General features: G+C 41.5%; 2 protein-coding genes across 8 annotated transcripts in view; both read right to left on the reverse strand.

The window, feature by feature from the left end:
- Positions 1-462: 462 nt before the first annotated feature.
- LOC133414316 (glycylpeptide N-tetradecanoyltransferase 1-like) lies at positions 463-13,434 on the reverse strand. Its single transcript, XM_061699578.1, has 12 exons — positions 13,291-13,434; positions 8,931-9,039; positions 7,647-7,791; positions 7,444-7,562; positions 5,808-5,899; positions 5,578-5,694; positions 5,330-5,500; positions 3,690-3,798; positions 3,423-3,593; positions 2,807-2,971; positions 2,557-2,694; positions 463-1,483 (listed from the first exon to the last, which is right to left on the reverse strand). The coding sequence occupies exons 1-12, from the start codon at positions 13,392-13,394 to the stop codon at positions 1,463-1,465; spliced, it is 1,461 nt and encodes a 486-aa protein (XP_061555562.1). The 5' UTR covers positions 13,395-13,434; the 3' UTR covers positions 463-1,462.
- Positions 13,435-14,383: 949 nt separating this feature from the next.
- Positions 14,384-16,037, reverse strand: part of plcd3a (phospholipase C, delta 3a) — a 31,754-nt gene continuing 30,100 nt past the window's right edge. For all 7 annotated transcript variants that reach the window (XM_061700443.1, XM_061700447.1, XM_061700445.1 and 4 more), the window contains one exon: positions 14,384-15,414. In XM_061700443.1, coding sequence (XP_061556427.1) covers positions 15,272-15,414 — 143 coding nt within the window. In that variant the 3' untranslated portion in view covers positions 14,384-15,271. The remainder of the gene's footprint in view (positions 15,415-16,037) is intronic.

A 16,037-nucleotide genomic window follows, 5' to 3' on the forward strand; every position in this document is an offset into this window, starting at 1 on the left:
TGGGGGGGTGGGGGAAATATCCATGACATAACTATACATTTACAGTAGTGAAAAATGCATAATCATACAGTTTAATGTGTTACTTGGACATCCCGTGTTGTGAAGTTACATTTAGGGCCATTTTTGTGCTTGGGAACACACCAATAACTTAGGTAATTAGCCTTTTAGGGTACATTAGAGGAAAGTGAGAAAACTCACCCCATGCTGTATGTATACTGTACTGTATGTAGCCCCATTTCTGGAAAAGATATAGGAGCTAGGACACTCCCCTGCGGAACTCTTCTATTGCAAACAATCCAGTGGAACTTGGTTCTGAATAAGGTTGCTTGGCAATACAATCCACAAAATATGTAAACATAAGCGCATGTATGGTCTTTTTCTGACAAGAAATGAAAAATAATTTTGTTGTTGATTTTATTTCTTGCTCCAAAGAGGTCACTCGCAGCTTCACATGCTGTCATCCATTTTCTTAACATGATTGCAAAAGTTGTTTTTTTTTTTACCCCTCCCAGTTGTCACTCTTTCAGCACTGCAGTTTGAAATGTGGGACATCGCTTTTTCCGCACTTGCAAGCTTCTATTTAGACTTTTGAAACTGCACATTGGCCGTCGCGATCTTATGATCTAGTAGCGGAAAATGCAGCGAACCCTTCAGCAAGACATTGTATTAGTGAGCTTTAACAGCAGGTTTATTGATAACAAAGGTGTCAAAGTCTGGTGCACACAATCACAGCATGGCAAATCGAGGGAAAACCCCTTTTGTACCTCGTCCGCTGTGATTCAGTTAGTTTTCTTCTCGAAGGACACCTGGATAAGGAAATTAGAGACGATCAAGCGGGAATGAGCAAAGCCCTTGCTATTATCTTATGTTAGGTCATCGCCACAACATGAAGAGCCTCTCCATTTTAAAAAAATCTTTTTTTTTTTTTTAAAATTACCTCTATAATTCATGTCAAATTGTACTTGCCCAAAAAAAAATAATCACTCCAAACATAAAACAGTAGTAGTGCGCATTTTAGACCACAAATTAGCAGTCGTGCTGTTGATTATTTACGTTTTTGTTGTTGTCTCTTTATAGTTGGTGTGATGCAGTGACCCCCGCAAACTGCTTGTGTGTGTTGGTACCTGGGTACCTGACCCTCCTTTGTCAACTATTGGCTTTGATGTAACTGGAATAACTTCAAGGTTTGTGTGTGTGTGTGTGTGTGTGTTGGGCAGGGGGGGGGGGGGGGGGGGGGGTTAGGCAGGCTTCCCCTTGCCTGGCAGCAATAGTGCAGCTCAAAAAAGTTCCAAAAGGACTGAAAAAAACATCAAAATTAAAAAACAAAAGTAAAAATGGGCTTCCTCTCTTGAAAGAGTCTTCAAGCCCATCAGTCAGGTGGCAGGTGCGATGGTGCAGTCGCGGTTGTCTTATAACACTTAGCGCCGTCAGATTTGGGCGGTGGAGGGGGTGGGGGGGAGGGTCACTGCAGGACCAGGCCAACCTAAACAGAAATAACACACCATTTGGGGGATATGGTTAGAAACAGACAACCATTTGAGGGAAGACAAAGAAATGGGACACCATTTTGAGGAATATACTATTAGAACTGAGGCATCATTAAGAAACGGGGTTAGAAATGCTCTACAATTTGGGGAAGAACTTTATAAACAGTAAACCATCAAAAATCAGGCAACATTTGGGGGAAATGGTTAGAAATGGGTAATTAGGAATACAGTTAAAAGGGGTGGCATGGTGCGAGACTGGTTAGTACATCTGCCTCACAGTTCTGAGGACCAGGGTTCAAATCCCGACCTCGCCTGTGTGGAGTTTGGATGTTCTCCCCGTGCATGTGCGGGTTTTCTCTGGGCCCTCCGGTTTCCTCCCACATCCCAAAAAACATGCATGGTAGGTTGATTGAAACTCTAATTGCCCGTAAGTGTGAATGTGTGCGAATGGTTGTTTGTTTCTATGTGCCCTGCGATCGGCTGGCGACCAGTTCAGCGAGTACCCCGCCTCTCGCCGGAAGATAGCTGGAATAGGCTCCAGCACCCCCGCGACCCTAGTGAGGATAAGCGGCTCAGAAAATGGATGGATGGATGGATGGATGGATGTTTGACATGGGCTACCATTTTGGGGAAGGCAGCTACAAATGGGCCTCAATTATGGGAAACACCATTTGGGGAATATCGTTAGAAATTGGCTACCATTTGGGCAGAAGACAATTGGAAATGGGCCAGAATTTGGGGTAAATTGGGAACATTTTAGGAATACGGTTCGAAATTAGGTGCATTATTTTACTGCCCAATCTGCCTCACTTGTTGCTGCATTTCTCCAAAATAGACCCTAACCTATTTTGTATAGGTTAGGGTCTAACCCTAACCCTTTAACTTGACATGCGTTGTATTAGACTGCTAACATTTATAGATGTCCCCCACCCCATCTGCAATTGAGTAAACAAAAGTTTTTATCCCATCTGCAATTGCGTAAACACAAGTTTATATAGCAACTGTATCTGTTATATTATTTACCATATCAAAATGAATGCAATTTTCCATTAAAATACACTAAGGGTACCTTTTCCGAGCCCATACTGGGACACTTCCAATTGTAAAGGTAATACTGTAGATTGCCATCGCCGATGCCGAACTTGAGCTTCTCCAGGAAAGTCTTGTTTTCCATGAGGTCCAGTGCGTTGAAGACGTCAAAACCTTTCTGTATGAGCCGCCCCCCCCCCAAAAAAAAAATTTTAAAAAAAGGGACAAAAAGCCGCATTCAGCTGATGTAGATGGAAAAGGACTACCTATAGACACGTTCTATTACGCACCGATTTGGCAAGGATGAGGGTGTCCGACATGAGGTCCAGCAGTGGGGTGGTTGTGTGAACATTGTAGAAGGAGTAGGCGGCTTTGAGGGTGCGGTGCACCGGGTGGTTCATGATGGTGGACGGCAGTGTGTAGAAACTCAGGAAGTCCGTCACTTTGCCCTCGTTCTGCCAGGAAAAGGACCACGTTTTCTCGTTGTCAGAAAGTACACAGTTTACCTTTTGCAATGGTTCACTTCTTTCTTACGTTTCTGTGACACTTACTACATAATATGGAAAATTTACTTAATGCTTGTAGCAAATAGTTGTGCGTCTGGAGTGCCTACCCACTATAGAAATCTGAATTAACTTTGATATGTACTTTAATATTCCAATAGCGATTATGCATGTTAATATATTTAAATCATCACAAAGTAGACTGACAGGGTGATCACATTCGCATCAAGGCTCACGCCCTACACTGTAATTTTACTAACAGGGTTACTTCCGTTCTTAATGCTGTGTCATCATAAATAATGATGTGTCACTCCTATTGCATTGTAAAAATACTGCTGGCACCCTGTGATGTAATTATTATACATTTATTTGATGAAGTGTGATATTATCCCGTTCCCCTTACCTCCACCAGGTACGTGTCAATGATGTTGTCGCGGGGCAGCAGCCAATGGGAAACCTCCTCCTGGTTCATGGCGGGCACCAGGTTGAACTGGCTCAGGTACTCGCGCAGGAGGCTGCACACGGCTGGCACGTCCTTCTTTGTCATCGGCCGCAGACCCGACGTCTTGGGGGCCTGCGGGTGAAGAGAGCGAGTGCATGTCGGGTACGTGAGGCCAGGGGGTGTACCTAATAAAGAGGACAGTCAGTTTGTGCGGTCACCCAAACAGACCTCAGGCAGGCGGTAAAGCTTCATGGTCCGCTGCATGGTCATGTTCCTGCTCAAGTGGGAGAACTTCACTTCGATCAGTTTGCGCGGGTTTAGCGAGCGATGCCAGTACCTGCACACAAAAGAGAAGTGCTCACTGAGCACATGCAGACCCGCATGGGATGCCATGACATCGGCGGTGTTTGGAATCAATCACTAGCCAATGTTTAGTGTCCTATAGTGAGGTCGCCATTTTATAGTGTTGTTCGAATGTGTAGTGACTTGACAGGGGTGCCCAAACTACAGTGTGGGAGCCATTAGCTTCCCACTGTCCCTTTTTTAGGGGCCTTCAGCACACTGGTATATTAATATAGCAATTGACATGGTCCATTTCATTTAGCGGTTATTACTCCATGGGTTCACTTTTTCCATCCTTTCCTGTGAATGTTTCGATGTTATCAGTAAAAATATGACAAACATAATTGGGTCGTATTGGTTTAAGCAGACTGTTTGTTTATCCTTGTGATTTAGATGAAAATCAGATGACATTTTATGACCAATTTATGCAGAAATTTGAGAAATTCCAAAGGGTTCACATACTTTTTCCTCCCACTGTAGGAAGTTTACACTAGTCTTAGGAACGATAAACCAATGCGACCGGAGATCTCTTCGTAAAGGAGAAAGATATGACTGTATCGGTAGCAGACTTCATAATTGATACAAAATCTGTCAGATATTTGCGCTGCAGATTGTAAACAATTCTCAGAGATAAGTGGTCTTTTACATACTTGAAAATAGGGTTAGACATCTCATTTTATAGAATTGGGATAAGTCAAGGTTCTTACGATGAACAGCTACATCAACAAATGTTCACTATCGCACTGTTTCGACACCGGATCAGAGCGAATAATCATATCGCTCCCACACTAAACTGAATCCTATTGTTCTGCCCCTAAAGATATCATTTTTTAATCGAACCGTAACCTGTGTATCAAGATATGCATCGAATCGGCCTCATGCCAGAGATTGTCAACCCTAGTTTAAACCTGACAGTGACAATATAAAACAAGATCTGATTGCGTCGCAAATCTTTACGGACACTGATGGTTTAGTTTTGCGTGTTAAATAAAGGAGAGAGGGAGTCCATGTTGGTTAATAAAGTCGCTGGTGACTGTGTGGTAGCCCAAACCGACCTCGGGGAGACAGTAAAGCTTACAAGGTGAAGAATGTCAGTGGCCGTTGTATCGTTGGGATTTTTCTGCATGTGGCCCTTGGAAGAAACGGTTTGGACACCCCCGGCCTATGTAGTACCCTCAATGCATGTTGAAAGTAGAGAACAACCGATGGCCACACGAAAAGCAATATCTCCCATTATGTGTTGCACAGAAATAGAAAAAGCAACACATCACAACACAGATTGACAAAGTGCTTTTTTCATTTTTCAAGATACGCACAGCTTACAATTTATTATAATTTATTTGTTCAATACTAATTACAGAAGGTCCACTAGTTGACATTGATCTGGTACGCTCTAATTGTGCCCAAAATAGTGTTCAAAAATGATTTTTCATTTGACTAATATATATCTCTATGTTGTGATTAAAGAGTAGGGAATGAGTAAATGATTCCAAACACAGCCTTCCTTTCCCAGTCAGGACCCCCACCTGCAGGTGCCCACGGGTTTAGGCAGGACCACTCCGGCCGTGTACACTGCCTGAAAGATGCCCTGCAGGTTGACGCGTCTGGTGATCTCCCGAATCAGGACCGGGGCCACTCGCTTGGCTCGGAGCTTCTTGTGGACGCACAGGAAGTTGATCTCCACCATTTTTTTTTCACTAAAATAAAAACAACACCAACACACTAATAACCCCGTTGTCTTTTTGTATTAAAACACTATTAGACAGCTACGCACATGTCGTAGATGCGGATACTAGCGGGGATGGCGCTGATGAAGCCCACTAGTTTCTGGTTGGAGTTCACCCTCACCCCGCAGTGCCACTGAGGCAGCCAGCCAGGGGGCCGGAGAGCCCTGCGGAAGGGATGGGAAAAAAAATATCTAATTCAATAAAACTCACCTATTAGATGAGGAAAAAAAGTACTTCTTGAAATTGGCTGAGCATCAAAACACATGAAAACACTCACCAGAGCAAGAAATCAGGGGAGTAGTCAAATCGGAACATATTGTCATCATCTTCCACATAGTTCTCATTGAGGAGAGTGTAGAGCTCCTTGAGCTGGTTTAAAAAAAAAAAAAAGTAATGATTAAACCACATGATTTTAGTTTATTGTATTATTATTATTTTTACTATTGCAGGAGGTTAGTGTGAAATAGGCTGCTGGTTATGACATCACAGCATGTTGCAATACCCAGAGACCAGTCGACTGAACCCCTGCATATTCACAGTTGGGCATTCACAAATTTGCAGATTTTTGGGGAACGTATATGCAGTTATTCAATGAAAAATAAATCACATTTGCTGTTTTTGTGCTCAGGCCAAAGAAATAAAAGTATTGCTTTGGCCCCATCTTGTGGAACATTGGTGTTGCGGTTAGGTTTAATTCCTTGGTGTTTTTTAGTGTGTTTGAGACATCCTATTTTGTTGGCTGCCCATGAATGCAACTTGTTCACAGTCAACGTCAAACTGAACTGGTCAAGAGCTCTTACAGCAGAGGGTAATCTTGCCTAAAATGACCACGCCCTGAGTTTGTTGGCAGTTGATGAACACAATATTAACGAGAATCCCGTGTTTTGTTTTGTGGTGGCACGTACAACATCTATCCATCCATCCATCCATTTTCTGTTCCGCTTATCCTCACCAGGGTCGCGGGCGTGCTGGTGCCTATCCCAGCTATCTTCAGGCGACAGGCGGGGTAGACCCAAACTGGTCGCCAGCCAATCGCAGGGCACATATAAACAAACAACCACTCACATTCACACCTACGGGCAATTTAGAGTCTTCAATTAACCTACCCTGCATGTTTTGGGGATGTGGGAGGAAACCGAAGTACCCGGAGAAAAGCCATGCAGGCACGGGGAGAACATGTCAACTCCACACAGGTGGGGCCGGGATTTGAACCCTGGTCCTCAGAACTGTGAGGCAGATGTGCTAATCAGTCGTGCACCATGCCGCCCACATACAACATATTCTTGCAAAAAAATAAAAATGTAGGTTTCCTTTCCCCTTAATGACAAACTGTTTGCGTAAAGCGCTTGTGTCCATATACGTTTGCCCATGTGATGTCACGTCAGTTTGTGCTAGCAATTTAGGGGCCAAGGACACTTCGACAACGGACAGTCGGAGCCAGGATTTGAACCGCAGTCGCCCAAGCAAGCAATAGTGTGCGAACAATACCATCAATGGGCCATATTTGAATAATTTAATCTCTGAATAGTATAGGTACTTTGGGTTCGGGATTGTGTACATGCCGGATGTATGGTGTCGATGCTTTATGACCCTCTGTGTTTTGTTTTCCCACAATCTTGCGGCAGCCATATCCAATTACAGTACATACCCCTTTTAGGAGGGCTGACATTTATTGGCAGAATTTTCGTTATTTGGGGCAGGTCTCCGTCCCTATCATCAGTGAATAGCGGGGGTTCACTGTATCATGAAGACATGGCCACGAGTGGCTATCATTAACTACACTTATATTTATGGTAACCACTGGAAAGTGGTAGCTTGACTTTTTACATTGAATTTAATTGGGTCAGTGAGAAGAAAAAAATAAAAAATAAATCCTAACTAAATGATAAAGTATTTTACGGCCTACATCTTACCACAGCAGCGTTGCCCAGGTCCAGGGTGTCCCAAGAGAAGCCTTGCGGGAGGCTGTAGGGCTCCTCACGAATGTGGTCCTTGTCAGGCTCGATGGAACCATGCGATGTCACAGTCTCGCCTGAAGTTGAAACACACAAGAGCGGTTCATTTTAGTTGTCTGCGGAGTTTGGTTAACATGTGATGTTGGTGGCGGTGGTCATACCCAGCTTGGGCACGGGCTGTGTGTCCCAGAACTGGTAGCTCCTCCGGCTGGCCTCCTCCATAGTCTTGGCGGGACCTTGGCCCACTGAGAAGAGCTCTATTGCCTTCTGGATCTCCTGCAGCTTGTCAGCGGGCAGTGAATTCACCTGCGGGACAGAAGACACAATGAAGAAGCGGTGAAAGAAATTGTTCGGATCCTTAAAGAACTTGTAAAAGTGAGCGGGCAAGAAGCAAAATAGAGCAGCAGCGAGAGAAGACAATGGTCATGTTCTGTTCGTGACTTGGTTGTTCTGGTGTCAGCTACAGCAACACAAACGTCAGCGCATGCACACAGAGCAGAATATTTATTTTCCTAATAAAATACAGATAATCATGTTTTAGGCATATGGACAGCAGCAAATCGATGGTATGTATGATACTTAGAAGGGTTTCCTGATTTTTGCAGTTGATTTTGGGGGTGCGCATTATACATGAAAAATTACAGTAATCTTGAAGACCTGTTTGTTTTTAAACATTTAGGTTTATTCAACTTTTATATGCAATACAAAAAGTTCTATTCTAACTGAATAATGGTGAACTACACCCAAGATGTCAAAACTTTGTTATATTTTTAATGTGCATTTCTTCTTCATCAGCTGTTATTTACCTAAATCTACTACATATTTATTGTTGAAAATATCCACTCATTTATGCGGGACATCATTTTTTTTAGGTCTTTTCCCTATCACGAGAGTGCAAATTTGCGAGAATGGGACGTATATTCGCCAGTTCCGGCTTATTATGCAGCTTTATTTACCAATAAAACAATACAGAGTGAGTCAATATTCAGCAAGGACAAGTTACATATTTTGGCTGTTGGGTATAATCCTCCATCTCTAAAATCATTACTTTCCAGGAAATTCTTAAAAAAAAAACCATCATCTTGCTAGAGTTACCGAACAACATTATTCAAGTTGCGATTTTATCTTACGTTGCTATCGTATATCATTGCGCACCATCATCAACACAACGCCACTTGAAAATCATGTTCAATCCCTAATTTAAGAAGCAAAGAAATAAAATACATTGCTAATGTTGTTGTATGATATCTATTTAACACACATTTTCACATAGCGCTTGTGGGTGTGGAACTCCTGCGATGAACCGGGGAGATTTCTGCTTAGCCATATAGCAAACAATGACAAGTTGGGCCTTGTCTTCCAACCAGAACCAGTTGAGCATAGAAAAGCATGAAAATCATGATGAGATGCATTGGCTTCAAAAGTCAAGTTGTAAATGTTTATGCCTTGGCGAGGGGGTCTTGGGATGTTTCTGTGGCCGCGCTGGTCTTTTTCTTCTTCTTCTGCTTCCTCTTCTTCTTCTTGGCACCGCTCTCGTCGCCCAGACCCCTGTCACTGGTACACAAACACAAAATGATCCAAATAAAATATCCCATCAATTTTTATAATATACAGTGGGTACGGAAAATATTCAGACCCCCTTAAATTGTTCACTTTTTTGTATTGCAGCCATTTGCTGAAATCATTTAAAGTAAAAATATTTTCCGCATTAATGTACACACAGCACCCCATATTGACAGAAAAAAAACAGAATTGTTGAAATGTTAGCAGATTTATTAAAAAATAAAAAAATAAATATCACTCAGCCAGGCGGCACGGTGGACGACTGGTTAGAGAGTCTGTCTCACAGTTCTGAGGACCGGGGCTCAATCCCCGGCCTTGCCTGTGTGGAGTTTGCATGTTCTCCCCGTGCTTGCGTGGGTTTTCTCCGGGCACTCTGGTTTCCTAACACATCCCAAAAACATGCATGGTAGGTTAATTGAAGACTCTAAATTGCCCATAGGTGTGAATGTGAGTGCAAATGGTTGTTTGTTTGTATGTGCCCTGCGATTGGCTGGCAACCAGTTTAGGGTGTACCCCGCCTCCTGCCCGATGGCAGCTGGGATAGGCTCCAGCACACCCGCGACCCTAGTGAGGAGAAGCGGCTCAGAAAATGGATGGATGGATAGATGGACTCCAATGAAGGTGTAGAACCATTTTTAGGATGAGCAGAAGAAATGGACAGGATCCGAGTTAAATAGGAGTGTCAAAGCAAAGGGTCTGAATACTTATGGCTACGTGATATTTCAGTTTGTCTTTACTAAATCAGCAAAAATGTAAATGACGTTTTTTTTCTGTCAATATGGGGTGCTGTGTGTACATTGAGGGGAAAAAAATAAATGATTTTAACAAATGGCTGCAATATAACAAAGAGTGGAAAATGTAAGGGTGTGTGAAAACTTTCCGTACCCACTGTATATACAAATAAAATAAGGCATCAATCATAAAATTTTTACACAATTATACAGGGTGTTCGGAAAGTCAGTGTGCAGTTATATTTTAGTAACAGATTTGTTTCAATACAGAATACAGAGTACCCCTGAATATTTGCAGTTCAGCATTTGGGTAATCTATCCTCCATTATTCGCTGAAAAACTCACCCGTTTGCAGTTTGTGCTCAGGACGAATCTGTCAGATATAAAAAAAAATATTGCTTTGGCACCATCTGGTGGCATCTTGGAGACAAGCAACTATGATTATCCTGAGGGGAGGAGCTTTATTTAGTCAGGCCATAGCCTTGTCTAATATTAAAAAAGGTGCTTTACCACCATTTTGTGGCATCTATAGGTCATTGACACTCACCTAAAAAGGTTGGTCCCTGACTCCCTTTTTGGATCGCTCAGTCCCCATCCCATGGTAAGAGCGGGCGTTCACTGTACATATAATATTTACATGTAAAAGATAAGTACACTGTGACTTTCCCAACATCCTGGTACAACTCTACACCCCCCCAAATTAATAACAACCATCTATTAAAATACAACCGAAAAAGTTAGAACAATGAACATTAACAAGCACAGTAGAACAATATCATATTTATGTTAACTGATGATGATAATCTTTTATTGACCTGAACTGGTTTTAGAATGTAAAAAATATACATAAATGTTTTTTAAATTATTATTTTAGTTTATTTTAGTTTTCCCCCATGGCTAAACAATATCAAAGAGGTTGTCACATACGACTCCCCCACCCCTTCCAGACTACTTGCTTTACCTTCATTGGACATATCTTCACCTTAGGTCCAGTTTAAATCACTTTAAACCGCTGCCCTTGCACCCACATAACCTCTGAAAACACACACCCCCCACTCACTCACCCACCCATACACCCACTCATCCCTCTTCTTCTGTCCGCATACTTACACGGGATAATCTCATTATTGTCCGAGGGAAACGGGGCCCAGAAGGCTCATCACATGCCCTTTGCAGAGGGGGTGAGCGACCATCCATGTATACATGTATGTACATACAAAGGGGTGCAAACAAGGGGTCCGGACAATGAACGACAAACAAACCATTCTGTATGGGTTGTTCCATGGGCTTCCACTTAGTCACAAGTGTTCTTTATGCTCGACCCAGCTTGAAACTGTTTTTTTTTGTTTTGTTTTTTGCTTCATAACATCAAGAGATACAGTACAGTGTCATGTACTGTTACTCCGGTTTAACTGTACGTTTGTGTATTTTAACTGTGTAAAGCACTGAGTCTTCTTGGTACTGTACTGAAAGGTACTGTATAAATAAAATTTACTTAAAGTGAGTGATGTTTATAATTACCTATAGTTCAAAATAAATCCTGAATATACTCCAAACTGTGATTTCAAAACACTTGCATATCATGCTTAGAGATGATTTGATTTGAGAAAAATACACCACAACTGCGAGAACATGTCGCTGCTTCACAACGTGTAAAAATACCAATTACTACTATACTATTAGCCATTGTATTATGTTTTTGACTCAGTGACACGGTCCTTTTTCTCCCTCCAAGTCACCTTGAGAAGTTTATAACCCTGCTTTCTCTGGCAGCAACCCCACAAGGAGCCTCGCCTAACCTCTATTGGAATCTTCCATTGCCCTCCTGTTCGCCATAAAGCCGACCGGCTATCAGCCTGTGGCCAACACTCGTTACTCCTCTGCTAACATGCTACCTCAGAAGGAGTAGGGTATTTAGGAAGCTTCCTATGGTGTTACAGAAAGTATACAAATATATACATGTGAATAGGCACTACTAGGTGGTTTATCTTTTTTTTGTGTGCAAATATTTATACTCACGTGCGACAGATAAACTTGCACATCGGTGGGTTTGCGATTGACGAGGGTTCACATTTTAAGTGTGATGTCATAAGATAAATTTGAAATGAATGTGTTTTGGGAACATAGTACAGGATGTAATCAGGGTTTGAACTATTAATACAGGCAATTAGAAACATTTGGGGGTGGGGGCATCTACCATTGGAGAGTTTTTGGTCCGTAACCCCACGAAATGCAAAGGTTGATTGTAAAGGGAGTGAATCACATTATAATTGGGAGCACATCGAATTGTAAATGGTATATGCACAGCGACGGGTGACTGTACTGTCCTGACATCACCAACTACAGAGCGCATTACTGTACCACCATTTTAGGCCTTTATCTAAATCTTGGCAAACGCTGTAATTTACATCCATCCACATTTTGCCGACGCCACTAACACACACACACCTCCATATTTACATCTGCTTTCACATAAGACTTCTTAATTAATATTACTCATGAAAATGCGTGTTTTCTGTGTTATATTCCACATTGGGTTTATTAAAAGGGAGCATTTATATAACAAATGAAAGGAGGGGGTGGTTAAAAGGAACAAGTTAACAAGGGCGTCTTTGTTAAACGCCTTTATCAAAAGCAAACACTACAAAGCTGGTCTTATTTTTGCTTTTAATTCGACTCCATCGAAAAAGCAAGATATCCTCACAGACAAAAGAGTTTGACAGCTAGCTTAACTCGCGAAGCTAATCAGCATAACGTCAACGGGGCATCGGCGCGACCTCCATAGTTGACGAGACGCATTAATCGTAGTCACGACGCTGCGCTTTCAACGTGTCGGTCGTGTCAAAGCAGTGTTGTTGTTCTGTACGCTCAAAATGTGTGGCCGGGTCGCTTATTAGCTTTATTTTCATCTAGCCTACAACGCCTTGCTAAGCGTTCCAGGGCTTGATATGAAATCGCGCCCACTTTTACCTTTCGAGACCAATCACAACATAGAACATTCAAACAAATACGCTCCCCAGGCAATGGCGTGAAGGCAAGTGGGCGGGACATTGTCTACAGTCGCTAGCTTTAGGAGCTAATTTGTGAAACGTTAACCGGGGATCAACGCTGATTTCTTTAGTTATATTGACACATTAAACACACACGTAAGGGTAAATTTTGAAGATTATAAATCTAGTCAAAGCTGTTAATATTCTGTAAGAGCTCAATGTGTGAATATGAATCTTACTATCGTTGTTTCAAGGCGTACTTCGGCTCGCGATCGACCAAACCACGCCTTGCTAAGGACTTGCCAATGAAATACCGCCCACTTTTACCACTGCTGACCAATCACATCACAAAACACTCAGGCCAACACACTCTCCAGCCAATAACATGAGGGCGGGACATCATCCACTAGTTCCCCCTCCCAACAATCTCGCCATGGCAAGCGTGCACTCGCCGTTAACTTTGTCTCGTTATCCCGAGACTATTTTCTCTCAACCTCGCGACGCCCACCGAGCGGTCTTACCCATCGTCGAAGTGGTGCTCCTCATTTTCACAGTCGCTACAGTGTCCGTGGTCCTCTACGTCTTGTTTCTCCGGCAGCGGTGCTGTCTCATTCTCATCCGCCATCTTCAACCAGGAAGTGAGACGACTGCGCGTGTCCTCGAGGTCTTTAAACATCCCTCGTTGTGATTGGTCAGCCGCCGGTAACATCAGCATTTCCTTCACTGCGAGTGTCAGTAAATATATTTTTATAATATTGCGTATATAGCTAAAAAATATCACACATTGACTATTATGTGTTATGTTTTTGTGTATTTAATCAAAGTCGAAGATCCCCTTGTAGAATTATCAGTATATATTTTGGGGGTAAACACAGTAGTAAAAATGCCGTTCATTGGACAATTAGGGGTAGCATGATGAAAGTGTTTAGCATATGTGCCTCACAATTCTGAGTGTCGGGGTTTGAATCTGTGCTGTCCTTCCTGTTTGAGGATTGCATGTTCTCCGCGTGCTTGCATGTTTTCTCCGGATGTTTGGGCTTCCTCCAACACTCCGAAAACATGCATGTTAGGTTAATTGAAGAAATTGGGGTAAAGATTGCAACCAGGGCCTGTTACTTGAGACCTAGCATGAAAAATGTAACATTTCAGAGGAAAACAGTGTGTGGAATTGGAGCCATGTGGTCAGTCTGTTGGCAATTAACTGAAACCCATGACTTGATTTTTGTCCATAAAGGCCTTAAAATTGTCACGCGTTTAGAAGTCCAGTATGTGGAAAGGATAATGGTCAGCAAAAAGTACCTTAAAAAAATCAATAATGTGTTGCCTCAAGAGGGGGAAGTGTGAAGTGAAAATCTGAATTACTGCTTGATTAACTGCTTGATTTTGTAATTTGAAGTTCATGTTGGAGCGGTAAAAACATTAAAAGACATTAAAAAGTGAAAAGGGACAGTGTTTTATTATTTTTTATGTTATTATTACTTATTTAATGTTGGAAACTAACTCAAATAATTGTGTTCCCTTCAGGGGGGTGGGAATAAATGAACTCATGGTTTATGCGCTGTGAAATCCTTTTATACAGTTGGGAAGTTATCCTCTGAGAATCATACACACTAATCAATTTATTAAAACTTTATTGGCACTTCACGGACGACAATGACATGGTTGCATGAGAAAGTTAAAGGAGAACCAGCACTAAAAAGTACTTTGTTACAAAAACAACAACAAAAAGATTAACACAAAGAATTATCTCCCAAAATTAATGACTTTGAGTATCTCTCTCTCTCTCTCTCTCTCTTATATACTGTATAATAGTCCTAGTAGATGATTTGTTAATTTGTAATAAAGACATCAGTCACAATAAATACACCACTGCATATAATGACCTGTTAAACTGCGAAAAACTTTTTAATACTGAAAGGTTTAACTTTTCAGGATGATGTAATGATCAGTCAATTCATATACTCTATTTTGGCAACAAAGAGGACAAGAAACAGAAATAGACACGACAGTCTCCAAGTCAAAATAAGTGAATTGACTCATTTCCTTTCCTTAGTGAAATTTAGCATGTTCGAGATAAAGTTAATATTAGGACACACATAAACATCTGTTTTTAATGTAATACTGCTTGTTTTTGTCATTTTAAATTCAAGTTGTGGAGGTAAAAACACACAAGACATTAAAAAGTGCTGTAAGTACAGTAAGTTATATATTTTTTTCCCCATTTGTTCTTAGTACTTCATTAATCTCATTTGCGATCATATTAATTCATCTTTAGTTTGAACAAAAACAGCGCACTATGATTTCAGGGAAGGAAGAGCTGCTTGTGTCCAACGAAGGGAGGGATGGGTAATATTTGTTGCATTAAATTGTCTTTTTTACTACATAAATCTAAATTTAATTAAAATCTATTCATGAATTATTAGTACAAAAAAATCCAGTGTGGCCCTTGAGCACAAGCGTTTGCCCCCAACCCCCCAGCTAACATTTCTCACTTTGTAACATTTACACTTTTCTCTTGGGGGAAGGTGTACTTTCACACACGTGTTTGATGGGAACACCTTTGCGGGACATTTTAACGTGGATGAAGAGCGTGGCGGGGGCCAGCCGGGACCCGTCGGCCTTCAGCAGGTGCACGTGTCGGTAACCTGAGAGGAGATGATCAAAGATTAGTAAACAACAACATTGGGTCTTGGTAATGTAGAGCAGTTATTCCACATTAGTGTGCTGCGTGAAATTATTCATCCATCCTTTTTACTTTTATGTTTTGAAAATATTTATTGACTACAAATAATGTTGTCATTGTTCATCTATCCATCCAGAACAATTGAATGCTCTTCCCCTATCTGGCAGAAGCTGCACCTGTGTACCCACATGCTGCCATTCATGCAATAGAATAATAGCTTAAGGTTTAACTTTACAGACCCAGATTTCTCCTCAACTCACTTCAACATATTTCCTTGGCACCAAGATGTCACAAGATGGAGGCAAAGCACTATTTTTGTCTAAATGAATGTCACCGATTAGGATGAGTTTAATTCGTTCAGTGACCACACTTCTAACTCAAAACACTCGTATCTCAAATCATCTTTCCCCATTGAGATGAATGGAAATGCCATTATTTTGTCCAGCCTCCTAAAAAAAAAAAAGTTTTTTTAATTTATTTATTTTTAATAAGCACATAGCACTATATAATGTTGTAACACTTTATACAAACATAATAATAACGTAGTTAAATAGAGTTTAAATAATTAAACAGTTTGTGCATCAT

The sequence above is a fragment of the Phycodurus eques genome, chromosome 16 (genome assembly GCF_024500275.1).
Source record: "Phycodurus eques isolate BA_2022a chromosome 16, UOR_Pequ_1.1, whole genome shotgun sequence".
Classification (NCBI taxonomy): domain Eukaryota; kingdom Metazoa; phylum Chordata; class Actinopteri; order Syngnathiformes; family Syngnathidae; genus Phycodurus; species Phycodurus eques.

What these genes read in the sequence shown, in the direction of transcription:
- LOC133414316 (XM_061699578.1), bottom strand. Translation starts at nt 13,394, where the DNA reads ATGGCGGATGAGAATGAGACAGCACCGCTGCCGGAGAAACAAGACGTA. An exon ending in ACCTGGGCAACGCTGCTGTG is followed by an intron (nt 5,900 to 7,443) that starts GTAAGATGTAGG and finishes TTTTTAAACCAG; the next exon opens with CTCAAGGAGCTCTACACTCT. An exon ending in AGCTTTACCGCCTGCCTGAG is followed by an intron (nt 3,594 to 3,689) that starts GTCTGTTTGGGT and finishes CTTCACCCGCAG; the next exon opens with GCCCCCAAGACGTCGGGTCT.